Source organism: Lepisma saccharinum, chromosome 16, assembly GCF_977018435.1.
Source record: "Lepisma saccharinum chromosome 16, izLepSacc3.1, whole genome shotgun sequence".
Taxonomy (NCBI): Eukaryota; Metazoa; Arthropoda; class Insecta; order Zygentoma; family Lepismatidae; genus Lepisma; species Lepisma saccharinum.
In genome coordinates this window covers 53109665-53134865 of record NC_139244.1, presented here as the reverse complement: position 1 = coordinate 53134865, position 25201 = coordinate 53109665, and the positions used below count along the sequence as shown (strand labels likewise).

The window sequence follows — 25201 nt, the reverse complement described above, 5'->3', positions numbered from 1 at the left end:
AGTTAATTAGCTCTTCGAAATTTAATTAAATCTCTGCTGCCTGTCACGCTTGAGACCCTCTGCACAAGATACCCTTGCATAAATATTTTTTTTTTTGTCCTTAACCACTGATCAGATATCTTTAAAATTTTACGTAATACTCAACGAAGTAATGCAGATTTCACAAAAAATACATCAGTACTCAACATATTTTATACAAGCTTCAAAAAAATTAATACAAGTGTAGCCTAATTTTTGTCGTGGATAAACTACGTTACGAAAACCTGAATTTTCATCATATGGGCATGATGGATCCAAATGTTTCCGATGTCGAAAATTATTGCAAAGACATGCTCTTGCTCTACAAAGGATGAAAGTTTTGTATTTTTTACTCCTTGTAACAAAAAGTTTACGTTTCTTGTACATTGCCGAAAAAATAGCCATGTTGTACAATACTTCTGTAGAGAAAATATTCTAAAAAAATTAATTTGCTTTGTTGTTGTAACCCGTATGCAAAGGTAACAAGTATTAATTTAAGTAAACTTGGCTTCGTTTCAAATGGCGGCCATTCTTGTGTCAAGGCTTGCAGCATTTTTTGCCCTTACAAACAGTTGCGATAACTCAGCTACGATAAATGATAGAAATCTGGGGTAAAAACATTGTTTTCACAACATTTCAAGTTAAATTTTATGTTCTGTGCCTTTTTTCAACATTTCTAATGCAAATGGCTGACATTCAAAACAGACATTCAATTTTAAATTTGAATAAAGGTAAAAACAAAAAATTTAGCTTGAAATGTTGTGAAAACAATGTTTTTACCTCAGCTTTGTATAATTTATTCTAGCTGATTTGTAATAATTATGGCAACTGTTTGCAAAGGCCAAAAATTCTGCAAGTCTACAAAGAAAATTACCGCCATTTTTAAATGGTCAAGTTTAACAAAAATAATACCTGTTTTGAACTACCCTTGCATACAAGTTACAATAACAAAAATGAAAATTTAAAAAATATTTTCTCTGCAAGAGTATTGTACAAAATGGCTACCCAGGAGTTTTTTTTTCCGCAACGTTCAAGAAACGTAAAAGTTTTTGTTACAAGGATTAAAAAAAATAAAACTTTCATTCTTTTTAGAGAAAAAGCATGTCTTTGAAATAATTTTTAACATCTTTTGGTTCCATCATCCCCACATGCTGAAAATTCAGGTTTTGGTAACCTAGTTTTTTCATGACAAGAATTAGGTTACACGTACAAGCTTTCTATAAATTAGTTATACAAAAGCAACCGTCAATTTTGAAGAAAGTGTATGTGTAACAGATATGGTTTATACAATAATGAATACAGCATATATTCAAGTTTCTTGTCGCACCTTGTTAGTTTGAGACGCCACCACTGAGGCATGAGCGTTCGTTTATCTTACACAAGTACCGACTTGGATTGGTCGTGGTGGAAAGATTCCGTGGCCATCTCGCCGACGTTGCTGGGAAGAGGAGGAACGAACACACTTTCTTTGGCCCCAGATAGAGAAATCCATGGCACGTGGTGCCCACGGTTTCTTTCCACGAACGTGCGAGAAGAAACTTGACGATATGCTTTATTCATTGATGTAGAAACTATTTCTGTTACACATACACTTTCTTCACAATTAACAGTTACTTTTGTATAACTAATTTATAGAAACCCTGTATATTATTATTTTTTGAAGCTTTTTTATAAAATATTTTGAGTACTGATGTATTGTTTTTTAAATCCTCATTATTTGCTTGAGTATTGTGTAAAATGTCAGAGATTTGATCATTGGTTAAGGTGAAAAAAAAAATGTAAGAAAGATTATCTTGTGCCAATGGTCTCAAGAGTGACAGACAACACAGATGTAATGAAATTTCGAAGAGCTGTAAAATTAAAACCCTTTGAGATACAGTGAAAGAAATCAGGGGAGTTCTTTCAACCAAGTACACCAAGTTTCAACGAAATCTGAGATGGTGGGGAACAAAACCCTTCCTTTTTGTTCTTCTCTTTTGCGTTGATTTGATGTGGAATGACACATATAGTTGGAGTACTGCGAATAGTTCGAAAGGACGACGCTAGATAGCGTACGAAATTGAGAGAGCTTCGATCGCCATGACGTCACGAGCGAATAAAGTTCGACCAGACACTTAAACATTTAGCCTAAGCTACAGACTTTATGTTCCTTTCGTTGCTTGTTTTGTTTTGTTTCAACTCATGAATTTACTTTTCTGTGTGAATATTTTAACATGGTGACAATAAGTCAGCTGGCGGATGCTTTATGTAATTATTTCAAACTGGAATATATCATCTCCCCGCCCTATATTCCGAGCAATGAAGTAACTGGATGTGAGTTTTAATTAATTTTAAACATTTTTCTAATGTGTATGTAGTATTTTTAAATGGGATAAACATAAGGTTATTTTCGGTAAGATGTGCACATGTACTAGGTATCGAAAAATTGGAAAAGTTTTAGATATTCTTTTCAAAGTTCTTAAATATATCTCCTGCATATCCAACATTCGATATCCAAAGTGCATATCTAATGGTTTTCAAGAAATTGATCTATAATACATTATATAGAAATGGTTACGAATATCAAAGAATGATATCCATGATCGAATCAAATTTGAACATTCTTGATATCCAATGGATGATGCTTGTAGTGTTGTTAGGTATGGGTTATATTTACAAGTTGTATATATAAAATTAGTCATCGTTGGTTCACCTACCTCATATCTTTCACAAGAATCTTCCTTTTCAAAACCTGCCATAAGGATTATTGCTGCAAAGAAAGTTCCTTCTCGATCTTCTCCGTCGTAACACAAATAGTTTATCAAGTTCTCCTCCTTCTTGAACTCAGTGTTAACAATTGAGACTTCCACCTGTAATTTATAAGAACAATAAAACGGTTGTTTGATTAGGATAATATAAAATGTCCGAGCGGGCTGCCGAGGCCCCGAGCTTAAGGAGCCCCGTGCCCGATTAAAATAATTGTGTGCAATTTCCTCCAATTTAATTATTACAACTAAGCTTCTAACCTGATTTTTCCAGATTTCGTGTATTGTTTTGCGAGCTATAGTTCTTATTATCAACAATTCTTGAGTCCTCGCACATCCAGTTTTTATTGGTATGCAGATGACTCGTTCTAATTCAGGAACTCTGACGAAAGTTCCCAATTCAAGAACAGACATTTTCGTGGAATGTTTCCAAATCAGGAATAGCTGCTTTGGCAGATAAAGGGGAAAGGCAAGAATCGTTTCTTTGAACTCTTCTTATCGATTGATGGAGTGATAGAGTTTGTGTTTTAAGTCCATTTTATGCACAGTAAGGCTAATTGGGACTTGACCTACAGTTTAAAGTGGGATCCGAACCACCATGTGTCTCCACCGGAATCGAAACCCGGACCCCTTGATTACAAGGCGACGACGCTACCACTACGAGGGGAGTTTTTATTCTTACTGCGCGTTGTCCTGAAGTACTAAGTACTTCCATTTTCAGAAGAAGAACTGTGGGAGTTTCGTTGTTCTTCTAATACTCTTATATTTTCAGTTTATTGCAGATTTTTTTGTAGGTTAGATTAACTCAGGTTAGAAGTTACACAGATGTGTGTAATGTCTACTATTTGAAACGTAAATTCATCCTCCCCCTAGAAAAGGACGTCATGTGTTGCAAAGACATTTCACTGAAATATTCAACTGCTGTACACCAGTTCCTGAAATGGCACTGTTTTCATTGCAATTTCCATAGTTTCTAAGTTTGGATCCCTGAATTGGGAAACAAAATTAATCAGAAGCTCCTATTTGAGCAATGAGCATTTAGATCTTCCCTCTCCAATGTTAGGTTGCGTTTGTTTTGTTTGTCTTCGCAGGCTAACAATCATGCCGGTCCCATCCCATAATATGTATTTCTATGACGTCATTTACACTCATCTGTGTGGTAATAATTACTGTTGATAGTTTCCTCAATGAAAGCCATGGCATACCTCCCTATGTAAAATTATATTCTCTGCAAATTGTATTGTACGAAGTCTCATTTACAGTATCTGAATTGACAGTAAAAGATTCCAACAGGGAATTAACACCATAAACTCTTTCAATTCGAAAAATCGAATTATCCAAAATTGGAATTAACAGAAACATGCATTACTAAAGTAAATTAATGAAACAAAACTACTGTACTACAGTGTAAAAGATATTGAATATGTGAAGTGGATCTTACTGTAAAAATTGCGTATTTTTTGGTTGTCTTATAGTGCAAGTCAAAATCAAGATTCTCAAAATTGTAATTAAGCGACCAGTAAAGAAAAAACACGTTCAAATACACTGTCTTAATATACAAAATCACCAACACGCGTAACAATATTAGCTACTTTTTTCACTTGAAGAAGTTTGTGATTTTTGTTTGTTTATTTTTTTACGGTTAACAAATTCTTCGATTTCATTTATTGCGTGGAGCAAGTCATAACTATCGTTTGGTTGAGGTTCAATGGGCGACGCTTCGACATTGGGAAAAACTTACTCACTGGCTAGTGGGAGTTCAAGGACAAACACCAGCACACAAAAGTGGTTGACAATCCAACGTTATTGAGGGGAGGGTGGGTGAAGGCTGCATACCAAGAAACAGAAACTTTCTCTTCCCTTAGACTGTCTCTGGATATCTGTTTTTGAATTATCTAAATACAATGTTCGAAAATTCGAATTACATATGAATTATTAACATTTGTTTCAATGTGAATTTCAGGGGAAATAAATATATGTTTGAATAATGAAATAATTCAAATTATCCAGGTTAAAATGAGTCAAATGTAGTTTGTTAGTGCATCGGGATTGGAGCAAATTACAGGTAGGTCGTAAGTTCGATTCCCACCACCACAAAAAAAATATGTTTATCTGAAGACGAGGTAGGAGGTGCTATCTTAAAACACAGTGCAGGAGTAATTAAATATATAAGTACTGGTCAATTGAAAATGTCCAATTAACATGGCATGCATGCCAATTTGAGCATAAAGTGAATTTAAAACGTACATTTCCTTTCTTTCACATATCTACAACTGACAACCAGTACTAGTCATACCCAACTACGAAATTTGTTTTATATGTGCATTATGCTTAGATAATCTAATTAGGGTAAACTTACAAATGAAAGTGGGATGTGAACCACTGTGCACTTCGCCTACCCAGAACGCGTAGATTACAAGGTCACAACATAATCATAATAACATTGTTGAAACTAACTTAGTTATAATGTACGCTATTCACATCTGGTCACAAAATCTCGTAGTGCAGATATTCCCAAACCTTTTTGTTTCACGGCGCCCTTAGTGTTTCAAGATTTTTCCGCGGCGGTCTAGTCAGAATGTGGGCCTATCTAACACTTGCTATGCTCAGTTAGTGTGGTTAGGTTGCTTGACTTTTTGTTCTGCTTGACACATTTAGAATGATAGATTGAGAAAGACCAATAGTTCACAAAAGATTTCTTCTCGGCGATAAAATATATTTTCAACAAAGCACATATTTTTATGCCCCTACAACTGCAAACATAAAAAGTGAATCACTAGAAAAGTAGAAACTGAACCACCAGATTAAAAGAAAACATTCATTAGCTGAATATTTCAACCTCCGTACTCATCTATTTTAGACGCTGTTCATTGTGAACCGTGCTGGTTGCTTGCCGATAGCTTCTATGAACACTTTCATGATGCATAGTGTAAAGGAAAATTAATGATTGGAAAGGTTGAAGAAAAAGAATCAAAGAACACGAAATCTGCTGAATTCTCTTGAATACATCTGTGACATATGGCGTCTGGAAAAATCATAAAGATATTCAAACAATGTTGCAACAAGGTCTAGATAAGTGGCGCGAAATCATTAAAAGAATCTCAGATGTAATAATAACATTATTCACCCGTAATTTGGCTCTTATGGGTCATGGATGTTGTGTAAGGTGCTGCTACCTAGGCAATCAAAGCTGCACTATGCCAGTGCCTGGGGCAGTACGTCCTCCGACCCACACCGGTATACCTCGCTTATCTCTTGCTCCGGCTAGCACGGCTAACACTACATGGTGGCAGCGGTATGATCCGCGTTTGGTCGAACGAATGAGTGGAATAGCGAACATGGGATTCGAACGTGAGTGTTAAACATTAAACATGCCTAACAACAGTGATTCGTCGGTAACTAGCAACGTTTTGCATTCGCTAATGAATGTGAATCCTCCTGAACAATTCGACTTTGTTCGACCAGAACTGTGGCCATTAATGAGAAAAAGGTTTGAACGTTATCTAAGTGTTTCGGGCTTTATTAACAAAACTGAGGACGAAAAAATCAACCTACTTCTATACGTAATGGGTTCATAAAGTGAGGAATATTTGTTGCGTTTCCCGGAACCACATTCAGTGAGTGACTTGATGAACAAGTTCGATTCTGTGTTTCTGCCACATTGTAACGTAAGTTTAGAACGATATATGTTTAATACCAGAGTGCAAAATGTGGGGGAACCAGCTGACGTGTTTATCACGGATCTGCCTAGACTGGCTGAACATTGTGAGTTTGGTAATCTCAAGGACGACATGATTCGAGACAGAATCGTTGTCGGCGTAGCTGATAAACGTGTGTCCGACAAACTACAGATGCAGCTAGAATTGACGCTTGCGGAGGCAGTTAATTGGATTAAGCTGTACGAACAACAACAGAAAAATTCACATGAAATTGCCGACCAAGGGCAGGTACAAGTGACCAGTGGACGCGAACAGGCGACCGGGAAGAACTACGCTAGTAGAACAGGGACCGGAAGTACAACGAACAGGGGAGGTAATTCTCGACCACCAGCTCGGAGTAAGTACAACACAAACTTAGAGAAACCGAAGTATTGTCCCTTCTGTGGAGGACCATTTCACCCGAAATTGAAGGATTACCCAGCTAGAACAGTAGCGTGCAGGTACTTTAAAGAGAGTAGGACATTTTGTTTGAGTTTGTAGGAAGAAATGCACGAAAACAATCAATAATTTTGAATTTGGTAATGTGAATGAACAAAACACTAACGAAAAATCGAGTGTGGAAGATAATTTTGTAGGAAATATTTAAGGATCTACTTCTAATTCAGAATTCAGTTCGTATCGTTCAATGTTCATTAAGGAACTTGGAGCTAATGTTAAATTTTTGATCAATACAGGTGCTGATTGTGTATGTGTACCTGATAGAGTACTTCCAAACATGTTGTGTAATTTAAATGCAAAGCAATCGGGCCTTAAAGGACCCGATTGTGCACAATTAAAGGTGTTAGGTACTACGAATTTTATATTATGCTTTTGCTTGGTCGAAATGCAGTCACTGCTTTGGAAATGCTAAATGTAAATTATCTGCAAAAAGACCAACGATCTTTCACAAAAGTTGATATTAATTCACCAGAATATTGGAAATTGTTTCAAAACATTGTAGAATTTAAGAAAACAGTTTCTATTGCTATGAGACCTAATGCAAAACCATATGTACAGGTTGTACCAAGAGTAGTACCCATACCAATGTTGAAAGAACTAGAAGTAGAGATTAACCTCTTGAAAAAACTAAAAATAATTGAACCAGTAGAAGAAGTAACAGACTAGGTTAGTCCTATTGAATGTGTGCCTAAAGGTAATGAGGTTAGGCTATGTTGTGATTATACAAAGTTAAATGAGTGGGTGTTAAGGCGACATTTCCCTATGCCAAAAGTAGAATCAACTCTTGCACAATTAAAGGGAGCAAGGTATTTCAGTAAAATTGATTTAAATACATCCTTTTATCAAGTCAAATTAGATTAAAAGAGTCAACTGTTAACTACCTTCATTTGTCCATTTGAGATTTCTTGTGCTCCGGAGTGTTTTGCAACACAAATTTCCATGTTATTGCAAGGTGAAGAAAATGTAATGTTTCATGTAGATGACATATTGTGCTTTGGGAGTACTATAGAAGAACATGATGAAGCTCTTAGAAGAGTCTTAAATAAACTGAAAGCAGAAGGTATTACTATTAACAAACGCAAAAGTATTTCTGGTGTAACTAAAGTTAAGTATTTTGGTCATATCTTGTCTGCGAAAGGTATATTGATAGACCTGGAGAGGGTAAAATCTATTGTAAACATGGAAAGTCTTTCTTGCAAATCATAGCTTCAAACATACTTGGGTATGGTTAAGTATGCAGAAAAATTGATTCCAAATAAATCAGATATTTTAGCACCTTTAACTGGTTTGCTTGAATTTACTTGGGGTGCGGAACAAGAATGTAGTTACAAAATGGGACAGCAAGCTCTAACTACAACCCCAACATTAGCATATTTTGATCCTAGTAAACAGTGCATTGTAAGTGCAGATTCATCTTCATATGGCATAGGTGCTGTGTTATTTCAAATGAAAGGTGCAAAAAGAGAAATCGTTGCTTATGTTTCTAGAAAATTAACACCTACAGAACAAAGGTATGCACAGATTGAAAAGGAAGCTTTAGCTTTAACGTGGGCTATGGAAAAAAATTCAGAATATGTTTCAGATCTGAAGTGAATTTGGAAACTGATCATAAACCATTAATTCAGATTTTAGGTTCTAAGAACATTGATGAATTAACTCCTAGATTGCAAAGATTTAGAATAAGTTTAATGAGGTATGACTATACAGTTAATTATGTACCAGGCCGTGAACTTATATTAGCAGATTTTCTGTCCATAAATCCTATTGATAGCTTTGAATTTGAATTTGATTTTAAAAATGTGGGAGCGTCAGCACTTAGGCTATTTTGCTCCCGTCACATTATACGGGGACCAGCCCCTTATCATTACAAATAACAACTCTAACGTTGCATAATTAGAAATCTTAAAATGTTCTGACTTCTGTTAAAAGCTGAGGCTTTAACGGGCACTCAGCACACGTAAGGACAACAGGCATGAATAAGTACAAAACACATGACAACACAAACAAAATTATACTGGCCATGGGGCCAGTCGCCAGAGCCTCGTTATTCTTCAGTCCAGGGTGTACTAACGTGGAAGTGAGGTTGACATTTGGGTGTACTACGTGGAAGGTCACCCCTTACACCCCCTATTGATAGCTGGGAGAGAGAGGAATCAGGTGAAGAAGTTCATGCTTTTGTAAATTTTGTTATTCAACACTGTCCTCTGAAAGATTATTACTTAGACAAAACTAAACAGTGTCAAGTAAATTATAACATATGCAAGATACTTAAGTACCATACTATGAATGGTTGGCCTGAGAAGAGTAAAATTGCTGTTGAACTGTTACCTTACTATCAATATAAATTAGATTTCTCAATAATACATAATACATAGTTAAAAAGTTCTCGTATTGTAATACCAGATTTACTGCAACAGGAGGTTTTAAAATTCATACACCAAGGTCATCAGGGTATAACGAAATTTAGACGTCGAGCACAGATGTCAGCATGGTGGATAGGACTTATTTCACAACTTGATGCTTTAGTGAAAAACTGCTCTCAATGTATTGAAATGAGACGTAACTGTAAAGAACAATTTTTAATTTACAGTTTACCTGATGGACCATGGTAACAGGTGGGAGTAGATTTGTTTAAATGTAAAGGGGTATGGTACCTTATTGCCACAGATTAGTATGCAAAGTTTTTTGAGATATTTTTGTTGAAACAAATGACTGAAGATGTGATAATCACAAAAATGGAACAAATGTTTGCTAGATATGGTGTTTGTAATGTAATTAGATCTGATAATGGACCGCAGTTTCAGTACAAATTTCGTTGTTTTGCTAAGGAGTATAACTTTATTCACCAGACAGGTTCGCCATATCATAATCAGTCTCAAGGACAAGTAGAAGTTACTGTTAACATTGCTAAACATTTGATAATGAAGAATGATGACATATATAAAGGCTTGCTTGCATATAGGAATACTCCATTAGCGAATGGTTATTCTCCTGCAGAATTATTTCTGAACAGGAAATTAAGAGCAGATTTACCGATGTTACCTGTAAAATTACTACCTACAGTGTTGAATCGTAGCCAAATTTTGTACTAGAATAAGAATTTAAACAACAAACAAGCTGATAATTACAACAAAAGGCACAGAGTTAGACATTTAAGAGACCTAAAGGTAGGTGAGATGATCTGGGTTAAGGATTTTAAACAATATGGTACAGTCAGTTAAAACTAAATCGAAATATCCTAGATCATACTTAATACAAACTAATACAGGTACTTATCGTCGAAACAGATGGCTCCTCATTCCTGCTCCTTTGGGTAATGATCAAGGATGATATTACATTTCCTGAAACGGATCAGCCCAGAGTAACTCCAACTACACCAGGACGAAATATTAGAAAATAAGTTAGAAGATGCTGAGAGTTCTATGTATATGCATCCTCGAAGGGAAAGAAACCCTCCAGGATGGATGAAGGATTACGTATGTTAAGATATTATTTGTTCTTTTGTTAATGGGTATGGTGGTTATGGAAAAAATAGTTAAATGTGCAATTTTCAGGTTTTGGTTAAAATATTACTGTTCTTCAATTTGAATTAAGAGTCAGACCTTTGTTTAAAATGTTTTGTAATAAGATGTAAGATTTATGTGGCATATGCAAACAAAACATATAGCTTCAATAAAGAAGGGGGATGTTGTGTAAGATGCTGCCACCTAGGCAATCAAAGCTGCACTATGCCAGTGCCTGGGGCAGTACGTCCTCCGACCCACACCTGGATACCTCACTTATCTCTTGCTCCGGCTAGCACGGCTAACACTACAATTGACATCATAGACATGTTACCGAGGTATGACCCACTTCTTGAAACTTATGTATTTTCATATATAATTAATTATATGTAATTGTTTACATATAAACATATACAAACCCATCGTGGACAGATCCTCGTAAGGAAGTCGGTACAGATCCTGGTAAGTACGTCGGTCCAGATCCTCGTAAGGAAGTCGGTGCGGAAAAGGTAATGGTGTGGTGTAGGATTTCGAACACCCGAAGTGTGGATTGTGGAACACCCGAATTGTGGGACCTATCTTCATCCATGGCAACCTGAATGGGGAGGGAAATGTGAATATTCTCCAGGAATATGTGCTCCCCTCACTTATGAACCCAGACGGAGAATTACCAGCCTTCTAGCAGGACGGCGCGCCTCCGCACTACGTGTCATGTGTTAGGCAGTGGTGTTGGATGAACAGTTCCCAGGTGACTGGATTGGTCGAATAAGGTCCACTGAGTAGACACCCCGTACTCCGGACATTACGCCCCTTGACTTTTACCTTTTGGGTCATCTTAAAGCCATAGTTTATCAAGATAAAATCACTGATCTCCGACATCTCCAGCACCGGATCCAGCAAGCATGTGACTCTGTCGACCCTGCAGTGTTATTGCGTGTCCATGAGGACTGGCTGAAACGTCTTACGTTGTGTGTAGCACAGGACAGGCAACACATAGAGCACACACATCTTGTAGGATGCGAAATGTGAACTTCAACTGTGAAAATATCCTCACCAAATAAAGTTAAGGGAAAAATATCTGCATATTCTTGTTTCAGAAAAATCGCACATCTGGATGTAATTCCAAGATGGTGCGAATGATACACACTAGCCCCATCTGGTGTGCCCCATCCCAATTAACCATATCCGAAATTTTATTTGCCTCCGTCAAGACAATTTCAAGTTATAAGGTTGTTGCCAGACTTTTGCCTCACCCTGTACATGTAGGCGTGAATTAATATCTCAGAAAGGAAAGATTTAAAAAAAAACAAAAAAAACGGACGAGCAGAAGCGCACAATTAAAAGATGCGGGGGGGGGAGGGTATAGAGTGTGTTAGTAATGGTACTTGTATTTCTAAAAGTATTCTTAAATCCCACATAGTCTTGAGTCATAACATTCCCCGTCCTGTAACGAATATATATCCTGCCCGGAATTGTCAGGACTTACTCCTAGAATGTTGTTGAATAAAGAGATTTACACAGAAATCGGCAAGGACGTTTACCTTTAGAGAGAGTAAGTGTAGTTCGGCGCAAATGAACAAAAGCAGGTGAGGAGAGGAGCAAGAGGTCTCTTGATGAAAATTATCTGGAGGAGCAAGAGCTGGAGCTATAAACTTATTCGTCACCGAACGGGGTAAGTTAGTTCTTCAACCTAATCTGCCATTCTCATTGCTCAGTCAGGAGTGTTTAAATGTAAAATATGGGTTTAACATATATTACTAAATGTTAAGTTAGGTATTCACACCGGGCTCTTTTAGGGCCGTCTCTAACATCAAGGGCTACAATTGGGGTGAGCAACATCCCTTGGCTTGATTCCCGCGTTCTACAGGGTTAAACGCTACAAAGTGATATTTTCATTGTGTGGGACACACGGCGATTGTAGAATATATTTATTTTTAAAACAAAACAAATCAAGATTTATAATCGATTTCCTATTGGACAGATACAAGCCAATGCTTAGAAATTAGCCATGAAAATATTATTTTTCTAATTGTTGGAAGTGACCAAGACGAACAACAAAAAAGACGTGCAAAATGACGTCTTGACTTCGAAAATAGTGTTGTGAAATATGATCTTTAAGCGATTTGTGCATGTATGATGGTTAAAATAATATCAAGGTAATACATTAGAGATTATTAACTCTACAAATAAATATATTTACAGAAGTCTTAGATTAACTCAACATCATTTTAGTTCATGCTATAGGCTTCGACCTTACATTAACTATGCTCCTTTTTCCACATAATTAAACTGTGTACTTACATCACAATTGACGCTTATGTTTTTCAGAATTTCAAGGCCTCCTTTTGCATAGAATATGCATCCCTCAGCAGTGAGGTCAATAGGTGTTGCTTTAATTTTCCATTCGTCCACTTCACATTCTTCTATCTTAGTAAGGCGGTATATCTTCTTCTCGCACTAAAAGAGAAAAAAATCAAATATAGATTCTAAAATGCTCTCGTTGCAAGTTAACGTAATGGCCCGAAAATTAGCTGCACTTTATCCAAATTTCAACTCAAAAGTTTAAGTGAAGCTCATAATCTCGACTTTGATTTTTACAACATTTCATCATATCATGTGCTGTTTAAAAGTATGCTTACTTGTATTTCTCATTTTTAAATAATGCAACAATGTAACTAGCGTCTGTAAATGAAACTATCGGAGATTCTAATGAAAGAACAACGCAATAATGAGAAGATTCTCTCGAGCTATCGAACAGATGAGTTGTGGAAAAGAAAGCTTCAAGACTTAAGCCTGATCCATACGTAATGTTTTGCATGATAATGGAAGTTTGACAGATAAGACTGAAGTAAGACACGCGGCTGCACTATTCATGTCAGACTTCTCTTCAATCACTACATAAACACCATGGAAGAAACATTTTTGATAAGTATGATTTCAGCACGTGCGGTGAGATTAGGCACAATTAATTACGTAAGAATGTGTACACCTTGACACGGTCGTGCCAGGTTCAACTGAAGAATATTAATAACCATAAGAATAGATTTATCTCAATACAAATTGAGATTGACTAACATGAGACTGTATATCGGTATACACGTGATACCTCCCAGGGCACGGGAAAACATTAAGATTTGCAGTAAATTAACGAACTCAGGACTTACGTGTTAACATCTAGGTTCAGAATATATTTATCTTGATTATGCAATTAAGAACAACATTTTACATCATAACGAAATGCACTAAAAATCATAGTAACAGCAGAACAAAAATTATCACATGAACTTCCATTAATCTCGTAACTTCTATTCCCCCGCAACAAGATTCATATCTATCAGGCGGGATGGTATACTTCAGCAGTCTGTTCATACGTCCAGGAAGGACATGTCAACCTACTGTAAATTACTAGCGTATCATTCTAGAGCTCTCGCCACGAAAACAGTCCAGTCAAGGTCACGGCACCCACGTACAGTGTTGCCAATGAGCAACAATTTCAACATACGAAACCAACCGCATACGTCCTACAATGCGCGAAGGGTCGACCTAGTAGCTTAAAAGAAGTGTGGCAACCCTGGAAGGCCAGGGATGTGGAGGAGGCAAGGTGAAGCTCCGACCTTGACTTGCCTGTTTTCGTGGCGAGAGCTATTCGCTATTACAATTACCACCTGAGCGCTAGTGTCGCTTTCAATATGGCCATTCCATGTAGGATAAATATTTGTTTACATTCAGTAGTAGTACGTAATAGCAGCGTGTTGTCATGGCTGGTATGATATGTTTAAATATTGCGATGTGAATTCCAGGAACTATAACGAAGGTGAAACTGCGCTGAGAACGAAACAAAAATAACACGGATAACGCAGACGAAACTAATGTATAGCTGTTTCATCTGCACATCAGGTTGTAACTGGGGATCTCGGAAATGATTTAAAAATAAAAATAATAAAGCAATAGACCTGTACTTGAAAGGGTGTACCAGGAGAAAATTTACAACATATCGTTGCGGTTCTTCCTCCAAAAAAAGCAGGCTGGTTTAATAATAACACAGGATGATACAAATCATAGAATTCACAATTTCATCGGGGCTATCTTCACTGAAAAAGGACGTACTGAAGAAACAGCAACACTAGCATGTCGATTTTCTTTTTCTGATTACCTTTATGATTACAGATAAAAAAAGGTAAAGAGCTCCCCTGTGCATAACACCACGCCATGAAGGCGTATAGGGGTGTGGGGGTAACGCCCCATACTTTCTTGATCCGGTCGTGAGTGGGGGTGAAGTGATCAGCATCACGCCCCTGACCGCCTTTACCCCCCAGGGTTTCCCCCAGGTACCCATGTTATTCGACGCTGGTTGGGCGCCGGGGCCGCTTCCATCGTTAGAAAAGTTCCCGGATTTGAACCGGCCGGGGATCGAACCCGGGACATTTAGCATGGTAGTCAGACGCGTTAGCGACTGAGCCACAGCGGCCTTTATGATTACAGACATTAATTAATTCTCAAACTATTTTCAATTTCGCAACTATCGACTTGCACCTGTTATAAATTTCATACACAATACATTGTTTATCTGAATGCATTGGGCAAGACGCCTAATGACTTTTCGAAAATAAGTTTTATTCATAAAGCACAATTAAAACTTTACTTTCATGGTAATAGAATAGTCTTTGGAAAATAAAGTCCACAGACTCTTGCAGGGTTCGCAATTTCCTTGCGGCATTCCATGCCAATCTTCTGTCAATCAATTCTGCTTTTCAATATTTATTTATAAATTTCATTTTGTTGATTCCACCGGGTAAAAATACATGTAAACGTTTCACTTGCCTGTCCCACAAAACGATTTAGAACCAAAAAACTGAACCGTGGACCGGGCTTTACTTTGGAACAATGTTGTATATGATTTTCATGTTATGATTGTGTACCGTTGCCTAACAAGAAAAGAAATGCGATTTGAAGGGGAATTACGAAAGAGAGGCACTAAACTTATACTGCTTTTTAAGACACTTATTGGGCCACGTAGTATCTTAAAGCAGTTTGGATGCAAAGTCGCAGATATTGTGTCCAGGCAAGCACCATAAATTTAAAGATTTTGAACTGAACTTATTATATTACTTAAATACCTTAGAAAATGTTTCCCATTTTGCATTTCAGGGAAATCGGTCAAAACATTTCAAAGTTTGTTTACACATGTTTAGCCTAAATCTTCGTTCAATAAAAATAAATTGCCGAATAACTTGAACAATAAGGCAATGAATAAAATTGTATAATATGAATAATGCCTGCTTGAATAGCAAACAAGTACGCGGAAAGTAATCAGTGGACAGTTTGGAAACGAACCTGGTAATGCATTTAACCGACACACACTCACTCTCACACGCACGCACGCACACACACACACACACACACACACACACACACACACACAATTTGGAGAACTAACTGGTCTGTTGTTTGTAACTTGAGAAAAATCGGTACAAGACGAGATGTAAACTCGCAAACCATTTATAATGGCCTTGTCATGGTTGGTAAAATCTGAACTCAAATATAAATAGATACCGTCAGAATAAATAAAGTATCAAATCTCATTATTAACTCTTTCTTATTTTGGACTCTAAGAAAGAGTTTGTTTGAAAATGTCACAAAAATTTGTGACATTTTCGTTTATACGTATATGGAAGAATATTTTGTAACAGTGATCAAAGTAAGACAATTTCATCTCTATCGTTTCTCTCTCAAAATGAATAGGAATTGTCATTTTGTTTTAATTAATGAAATGTTGACTTGAATATTTGTCTATATTTACGTATGGTTTCAAAAAATGTGAATCTCTGGGAATGTTCTGCTATAGGTGACACATTATTTAAATCCTGCATTTAAGATACAATGAAAGTAAAGAATAAAATAAATAAAAATACTTGTATAAACATTTCCTACCCTACCATTTCAATCTCCCATTATCACGATATGCCTTGTAATATCTCTGGCTTTATCCACTGTCTCTTGGAGATTTGTGTAAAACTAGTATTTTTCAAATTCTTCTGCATCTTGGGTTGGGGCATATACTTGTATAAGTGTTACTTTTTCTTATAGATCTAAATTTACTCTCATTATTCTGGATCTCACTGGTTCCCAGTCTATCACTTTTGCTCTGTAATTTGCTTCTATAATATTTCCTACTCCTTCTCTAACCCTGTCTTTCGTACTTACTCCTGAGTAGAGAAGTTCATATTTCTTATCCAGAATCTTCTCTCCATTTCAGTTTTTATTAGTCTCACTAACTCCTGGTACCTTAATTTTATATTTCCCCATTTCTCCAACTATTTCAGTTTCCTTGCCTGTTAAGGAAGAAATATTCCATTTTCTAAATGTCGTCCTTTCCCTGCATTGTTGCTTCCAATTAATCTGTCCATATTCTTTCATTTGATTTCTCTGAGTATATGTTGTTTCAATCTGTGTGGGATATTAGCTCTACGTGAGGCTAGCCTAATGGAGGTGCCACCTCGTCTTGGCCTCTAGGCTTGCCAGATTTTCTTTCACTTTTTCCCCAAGCCTTTGAAGATCCCTGTTTCCATCTGCAAGGCAGCAGATCCTTACTTTTAAACTCTAGTGAGATTCAGTTGCCTCTTCCACCATCCGTGCTGAAAGAATTTCTCCTCCGCCACTTCCGCCGTTGAGGACTTCACAGTAACCCTGGCAACGGGGCCTTACAAGGTACTACCATCCAGAGTCAGTCTCCAAGGTTTTTTTTTTAAAGAGGCATTACTTCTATAGGTTCCTCTGCCTCCTCAGCAGTTGACATGACCATCCATCTTCTTCCACCTTTGGAGCCGATAACTGTTAGGTTGCTTCTTAGTGTGGTCTTCCCCCGTTGCCTGCCCGGCATGGGTGACCCTACTGGTAAATAAGCTACCTCCGGTATAGCATATTGGATCATCAGAGCACGCAAAACTCACCACCAACTACGAAGTCTTGCAACCACTAGGTGGAAATATAGAATGAAAGACAAGGAGCTGGAACAAGTAAACAGATACACATATCTAGGAACAGTCATAAAGGCAGATGGAAGAACGGATGAAGAAGTTAATAATAGGGTACAAAAGGCACACCAAGTGTACTATCAACTCAAAAACGCATTAATTGGTAAAAAGGAAATAAGTGAACAAACGACGTTGATGATTTACAAGACAATCTACATTCCCATATTGGTGACTGGAACAAATAGCTTGACATTATTACCAAAACAGAATAACTGATTTCAAGCAGCAGAGATAAGACACCTACGAAAAGTAGTAGGAAAGACTAGAAGAGATAGGATTAGAAATACCACCATTAGAGACCAGTTACACCAAAAAACAATATTGGAAAGAATAGAGAGAAAGGCACTGCAATGGTATGGACATGTGCCAAGAATTGAGAAGAATCACAAGCATAGACAGGTGCTGGAGACCAGACCAGAAGGCAAGAGGAGAAGAAGACGATCAATAGTTTAATGGGAAGAGTATGTGGAAAAGATAGGAAAGAAGAAAGGAAAACAATACCAGAAGTCCGAAAACTAGCCTTGCACCGAAAAATGTACTGGAAGTGGATAATGAAACCCGACACTTAATGGCAGAAGGAGAAGAAGTATAAACTTTCGTAGAAATATGATTTCAAATTTTGAAAGGAACAAGTACTTGCAGGCCATCTTAATTTCACTTTTCATATTTCTCGAATTTTATAATAATTTTCAAGAAATGTAGAAACGTTTTACAGAGACTTGTATTTTGATTGTTTGCATATGTGATTTGGATTTATATACTTTTTGGAAATGTTTGTGTAATACGTAGCTATTACGTTAAAGTGAATTTCAACAATTATATTGTTCCAGAGAGCACTGTACTAGCAGGGAAACAATTGTAAACACAATTTTTCAAAATAATTTAAGACTTTTCTTAAGATAAAATTCAGTTAACTTCTGATTTTCTTCCAAATTACACAAAAAATATTACTGATTCGCAATTTGTTACATGGTTTAGAAAGTGAATGTTAGCTCCATAAGAGCAGCGCACTTACATCGAAAGCGAGAACATCTGCATTAGCAAATCTTTGGAAATAAGCTAAGCATGCCAAAGCAATAAACACAATCTTTCCTGCAAGCATTTTCAGCTGGTCCGATGTAGATAGATGAGTCTTGTTCACTGCTGAGGTGAGGTTCAGTGTGAAACGGCGAATACCTGATGTTTGGAGAGAATCGTTCTTTTAATGAATGTTACTTCGGCCATGACGTAATGGTATGGCAGGAAGCAGACTTATTTATGTATGTTTGATTACGAACGCACAAAAATTAAATGCCAAAAGTCGAATAGATACAGAATCGCATTTCCCGTTTCCGGCAGTAAGATTTATATTATTGTGAGGGATAAAATTGATATACAACAGGATGTTCGTAAGTGTATTAGGTGATACACAGTTTAAAATTTCTTACTTTATATATTTCAAACGCTCCTTCTCTTGTAATCAAGGGGTCCCGGGTTCGATACTCGGTGGAGGCACATAGTGTTTCGGATTCCACTTTAAACTGTAGGCCCAGTCCCGATTAGCCTTACTCTGCACAAAGTGGACTTAAAACACCAATTCAATCAATAAATCCTTTCTTCTCCGAAGTGTTAGTCCTGTCATCCATCTCCAGTATTCCTCCATCTTGTTTGGACTTAGTGTTTTCACATGTTAAGTTATTTTATATATGTTTAACTGCATTATAGATAAGGGGCTCTGATATTAATTTCTGTATAAGTTCAATTTTCAAGGTCAATTTAGTGTTTGTTGTTAAGGACTTCTGTGCTGGCTTGGTGGCCGAGAGGATTCAGTAGGGACTTTCGGTCTCGTCACCGAAATTACTGGGTTGGAATCCCGGCCTGGGAATGGGTGTTCGTTGTGAAAGTTCCTTCCTCATTCCCATCTATTCATGACTCATAGTGATCGTTTCGTTTAGCCAAAAGTGGTAAGAAAGGGAACCTAAATAACAAATATGAGGTTTGGGACATAAGTTATGGGAAGTATATATTATCGCGAGAATTCGAGTCCTGCACGAAAATCCAAAATATACAATTGGAAAGTACAAACTATCCTTAAAGGTAGCATCTTCCCACATGTGTTTACAAGTCTCAAAGTATACATTAGCATTACAAGAACATAATAAGCGCATAGTATGGTAGAACACTATTACCCAAAGTTTCTACCAGCTCCCTGCGACATTTCCTGGCAAGAACAGATATTTTGATACACAAACGCTGCTCACGCCGAGGTACGGGGGTTGTATCAACATTGAAGTACCACTGCCTTCTATACGATAACCGTTAATCACACTGACATTTAGTGACGTTTTATCATGACGTCACACTTCCCTGCTGACAGTATTTTTTCCCGATTGCTAAAGCTGTTGCTAGCAACTCGTACCATGTCCTCCGGGACATAATATCATGTTGTGGTACCACCGTTTAAATTTGAGAAAATATATAGTTGCCATGACTTATGCTCCAGCCCTCGTACATTATATCTTACCTCTTTACCATTCTCGTCAACGATGGGACTTCGAAAACGCGTGTCGAATATTTTCCGAGTTTCCGACCATATAGCCTAACGCGTCACATCGTTATAACATCAGCCTTTATACTCTGTCTCGGGTATCTCTGAAGGAAGCGAACCAAAACAAGTCTACGCACGTAGTGATGCGGGACGGCTCCACCAATGAACACGTGAGAGGGAACGGGATTGTGTGGAGGAGGAAAGCGACTGCAGTTACCAGCCTTCGCAGTGCGTGTACTGCTTCCCTCCGCCCACTCGAACCCCCTCCCTTTCTCTGCCGCTATGCGCGGGACAGAAATCATTCACTTCGAAAATTAATACCGGGACAACGCGAGTAGGCTGGGACACAGTTGCGCCACGAACGTTTTTTTTTCTATCTTGAATGGATATTCCACACATTGCAGGAGGCGCATTGTAATGAGCATTAAACACGAAACCTATTTTGGTAGTCCGACATAAAGTGAAATCAAGAGTTCAAGGTTGCAGCTTGTGAAAGATAAAAAAGGGGGAAATGAAGAATATGTTTGTGAAGATGAGAGGATATGGTGAACTTGCATTGGAGTTGTCGGATTGGAATGGTACAGTAATTTCAGTGCAAAATATCCTCTTCAGCAGGGGTTATCATCCCACCCACCACAAGCCCAATGGCGCGTCCCCCCATCACATGTGTCCCCTCTACAAAATAACGTCAAAATCCCAATAAAGTATTTAATTACGACAGCGTGTTTACTGACAGCAATCTTTTTAGCTTCACTCTAACCTAGTTTACCCGAGGAGGGAAGGGAGCACCGCCTTTATTTTTTCGATTTTTCAACTGTGAAAATTTTTATAAAAAAATTAAAATAAGTTTCATTATTACCTAGGATATTCCCGATATTTGTTCATTACATGTGTTCATAAAAACATAAGTGTAATGTAAATAGGAGACAAAATGCACTCGGTGGGCCTATCAGGTGTCATCTTTGAATGCTTGTCCTTCGACACACTCATGCCAGTGACAGTGTACAATTGGTTGATAATAATGATAATTATTGTATTTATTATATTTAATAAACAACTGCACCTCTATAAACATGAAAGCATTAATAGAAAATGTTATGTTTTGTGGGTTTCAGTGAATGATAAAATATATGTGAGCCACTCGTGAAATAATTGGTTATTATTTTATTATTGAAGATGGTAATTTTTGTAATTATTATAATTAATAAATATCTGTACATATACGTATAATCAACACAGGAAGCAGTGATTCAATAATAAAATGGCTCCTTGAATTTGAGTGATGAAAAAAGTGTGAGTATGTGAGCCCCCCCCCCTCTCATCAGATAATTAAGTTTATCGTACTGCACGGGCAAACTAGGATTAATACTATACTTGATCTGCCCTTGCCCCTAAATACGATTGCCCACCCGACTCAGGTGTCACGAGCCGGAAATAAAATAGTGTGTAATCAGAAACGCCACCAGTCCCCGGGTGAGGAGAGGTCGCCAGGTGAGTCTTGATCGAGGAAGCGAAGCGCAAAGGGTGTTGCGAGTGAGTGTTAAGTCGGTCAGTCTAAAAGGTTCTGGGCGAACCCACTGAGGACACCTTCGATGGACCGATACAGTGCCACGTCGTGACTCAGCCGAAGAAGCACGAAGGAAACCAGGTACAGTGGTGACGCTTTGGGTTTATCATTATCAGTGTTTAGATATCTTGCTGGCTCGTGCGTGATCTCCCCCTCCCCCTTTCTTGTGATGATTCTATTAAATATTGGTAAAGGGCAATGAGCGTAATTTATTTCATTCGTCATTCATATTTTTTTAATTGTTCAAATTTTCGAAATAAAGGAAAGGTAGTACATTGGTAAAAATACTTAAGTTAATCTGAAATTTCATTACGTAAATTACATAGACATGCATTTAAACTGTGTTTGTGAGTAGAGAATAATATTTTAAGAACCCACAATTTGAATACTTAACAACAATTGTTGCACAACTTAAGGTAGAAAATATTATACACTTAGTGCTCACTGAATTGCGACCATCTACCTAATACTTCGTTGATCCACCGTCGCACAGTGTTCAATTCTCACAATCTAGCTGGAAAAAATTCCTAAGACTAGTTGTCTTGTCCTCTATTGATTTTATTAACTTCGTTTCATAATATTTAGCCATGCTTAGTATTGCTGTTACTCCTGCGCACTAATTTTGCCCCTGAGAGTGACGTAGAAGGTTATACTAATCAGACTAGTTTCTAAATTTCGGATGGACCTTATAACTGAAGTACTTTAGAATTTTAAAAAAATATTTGTGTGGTTGTAATGAGCTGGAAAGCTGTCACATAATTGATACTGACTAATATGAAATTAATATTTTAATTGCTGATCCGAGGCGCATCCAGAAAGTAAGTTTCCCTATTTTTTTTTAAAAAAAAACAACACAGTTTCAGGAAACCATTTATTGGCAACAGGTACAGCAAAGGTTCAGCTATTTTTCAACATAGCAACCACCAGAATTGAGACACTTGTCGTATCGTGGCATCAACTTTTGGATACCACTGTCATAGAACTCTGCCGCCTGTGAATGGAACCAGGGTGTGACAGACGTCTTCAACTCTTTGTCGTTGCCAAAACGCTCACCGGAGGATTCTTGAGGTGCAAGAAAACGTGAAAATCGCTGGGAGCCAGATCAGGACTGTAAGGTGGATGATCAAACAACTCCCAGCCAAATTCCGTCAAAACAGCTGCTTTGCGCCGAGCCGTATGTGGACGAGCATTGTCATGGAGGAGTACAACACCTGCAGTAAGCATGCCACGCCTCTTGTTTTGAATGGCACGTCGCAATTTCCTTAGTGTTTCACAGTAATGGTCAGCGTTCACCGTTTCACCTCTGGGGAGGAAGTCAATGAGCAAAATGCCCTTCCTGTCCCAAAACACGGTGCACATCACTTTCTGTACCGACAGCGTCTGTTTGAATTTCTTCTTGATCGGAGATCCACTATGCCGCCAATGCATTGACTCCTGCTTGGTCTCCGGGGTGAAGTGCGAAATCCACGTCTCATCGCCCGTGACGATCCTGTCAGGAAATCATCGCCGTCATCATGGTACCGTTGCAGGAATGTCAGTGCTGCTCCTGAACGTTTCATTTTGTGTTCGGGTGTCAGGTTTTTCGGCACCCACCTGGCACACAATTTTTTGAACAGCAGGCGCTGCGTGACAATCTCATGCAACACGGATCGCGATATCTGCGGAAAAAGGATACTCAACTCCGTAATCGTGAAGCGACGGTTCTCTACGATGCGCTGCCGCACCAGCTTAACCAGATCATCAGTGATGAGGGACGGAGACGCCCACTGCGCTCTTCATCATGGACACTTTGACGACCTTCCGAAAACTGCCGACACCAGCGACGCACCATCTGCTTACTCATAATGTTCGGACCATAGACCTCACAGAGCTGACGATGAATGTCAATTGGAGCAATGCTTTGTGCATTCAGGAACTTTATCACCGACCGAACCTCGCATGCGGCGGGAGAAGGAATACGAGCTTCCATTTCGGACCACTGCTGCCTCGCTACTGGCATGCGGAGGGAGAAGGAATACGAGCTTCCACTTCGGACCACTGCTGCGTCGCTATTGGCGCCAGGCGGGATCTGTCCGCCTGGCATATGATTGATACGTCTTAGCTCTGCTGCGCATGCGCAATTTACACGGCTCATTATGTTTACTTTCACGGGAAAAAAATAGGGAAACTTACTTTCTGGATGCGCCTCGTACTATTAAGATGATATTATTAATCGCACAGAGAATAAATGATTAAATGAAAAAAATGCACTTCAAATTAATTATTATTACTAATATTATTTGAATTAAAAAAGATGATTACACATCAGGTCAATGTTGAGTCAAGAAATTTAGATTGCAATGATAGAATTGTATGTACATATCTTAATCAGTGTCCTCATCCATTCCGCTTGCGCTGCTGCTCCCAGAACTGTCAGATGCTGGTATGGTGGAACTGCCCCTTCTTGGGAGACTGGATGAAAGCAGACCTAGAACTGCTGGTGACAGTGCTCCGGACTTCTTGATTGGGAGTTTTCGGCGCGATGATATTACCGGATCCAAGGACGCAAGCAGAATATGCAGCAAATCTTCATTTGTTGCTATGACCTTCCCTGAACTTCCTAATGTCCTTATGTCTTACCTCCTGTACGTCCTCTGACAGCTGCCCGATAGGCAGGATGCAAGACCGAATAATGTCTGCACCATGTACTAAAATCTTGTGAACTGTGACAATTCTCCCTAACTTCGGCTCCGCACTGGATCTGCAACTGCCTTGGTCTTCGTCCTTGGGCAACTCTCTTGGAACAACTTCGTAGGACGACCTGGACCACATCCACTGGACGTACCAGGAACACATCCGTATACCTCTGGTGGAAAACTGATTTGATCATTGAGCCACTGTGCGTTACGTCACAAAAATCTGTCTTTATGCCTGTTACTCTTCAACCATCGGGCCCTAATTTTCACACAATACAGTTTCTTTATACTGACAATGCATTCTTCGACTTCTGGAGGACAATCTTGTATCCCCAATCTATCCACAACAAATCTGTACAGTTCTTGGCTTCTGTTTTGGGGAGAAGACTACAGCCATACATCAAACAACTCCCGCCTGAACAGGGTGCACTGCGCAATAAATCTATACGCTGTGGTAAATCGCGCACCTACGCGCACGTAGTGTTAACCTTTTACGCAAGCGGGAAGTTCGTTACGCAACATGTGCAACATAGCACGGGTGTACTATATGGTACTTTTTCTGTAATCCTTCGTCAAGTATTGACAGGGAATGACATAATACTTTTCTAGCACCATTTTTCACTTAACATTATTGCAAACAGTACTTACGATATGGCTACACAAACACCCCGCACAAACACAGCAGAGATACCCACGTTACCACTACAATGAACGCAGTGAGCCGTGAACAATAAATAACAATACAGCACGCGTTTAAGCATGAGCTACTCCACGCGCGAACTAAATGCCTCTGCGCGTGGAGCCTAGGGACACGAGGTTCATGACCATCTAAACATAACTTCCGGTTCAAAGTCAAATGAAAAGCAATCATCACAATTACCCCTGGACATTTCCTAACACACTTGTATAGCAGTTAACCGTGAATACAAGATTCGAAAAATGATTTTTTCCAGCTAGATTGCAAGAATTGAACACT

The 25201-nt window shown here is 38.3% G+C and overlaps 1 protein-coding gene across 1 annotated transcript in view; it reads right to left on the bottom strand.

Moving 5' to 3' along the window:
- The window catches only part of LOC146000583 (uncharacterized), a 63840-nt gene extending 39421 nt beyond the window's left edge, over positions 1-24419 (bottom strand). The window contains exons 1-4 of the mRNA XM_083138335.1: positions 24170-24419; positions 18472-18632; positions 12724-12879; positions 2715-2867 (exon numbers count right to left, since the gene is read on the bottom strand). Coding sequence (XP_082994461.1) covers positions 2715-2867; positions 12724-12879; positions 18472-18632; positions 24170-24419 — 720 coding nt within the window. The remainder of the gene's footprint in view (positions 1-2714; positions 2868-12723; positions 12880-18471; positions 18633-24169) is intronic.
- Positions 24420-25201: the final 782 nt, after the last annotated feature.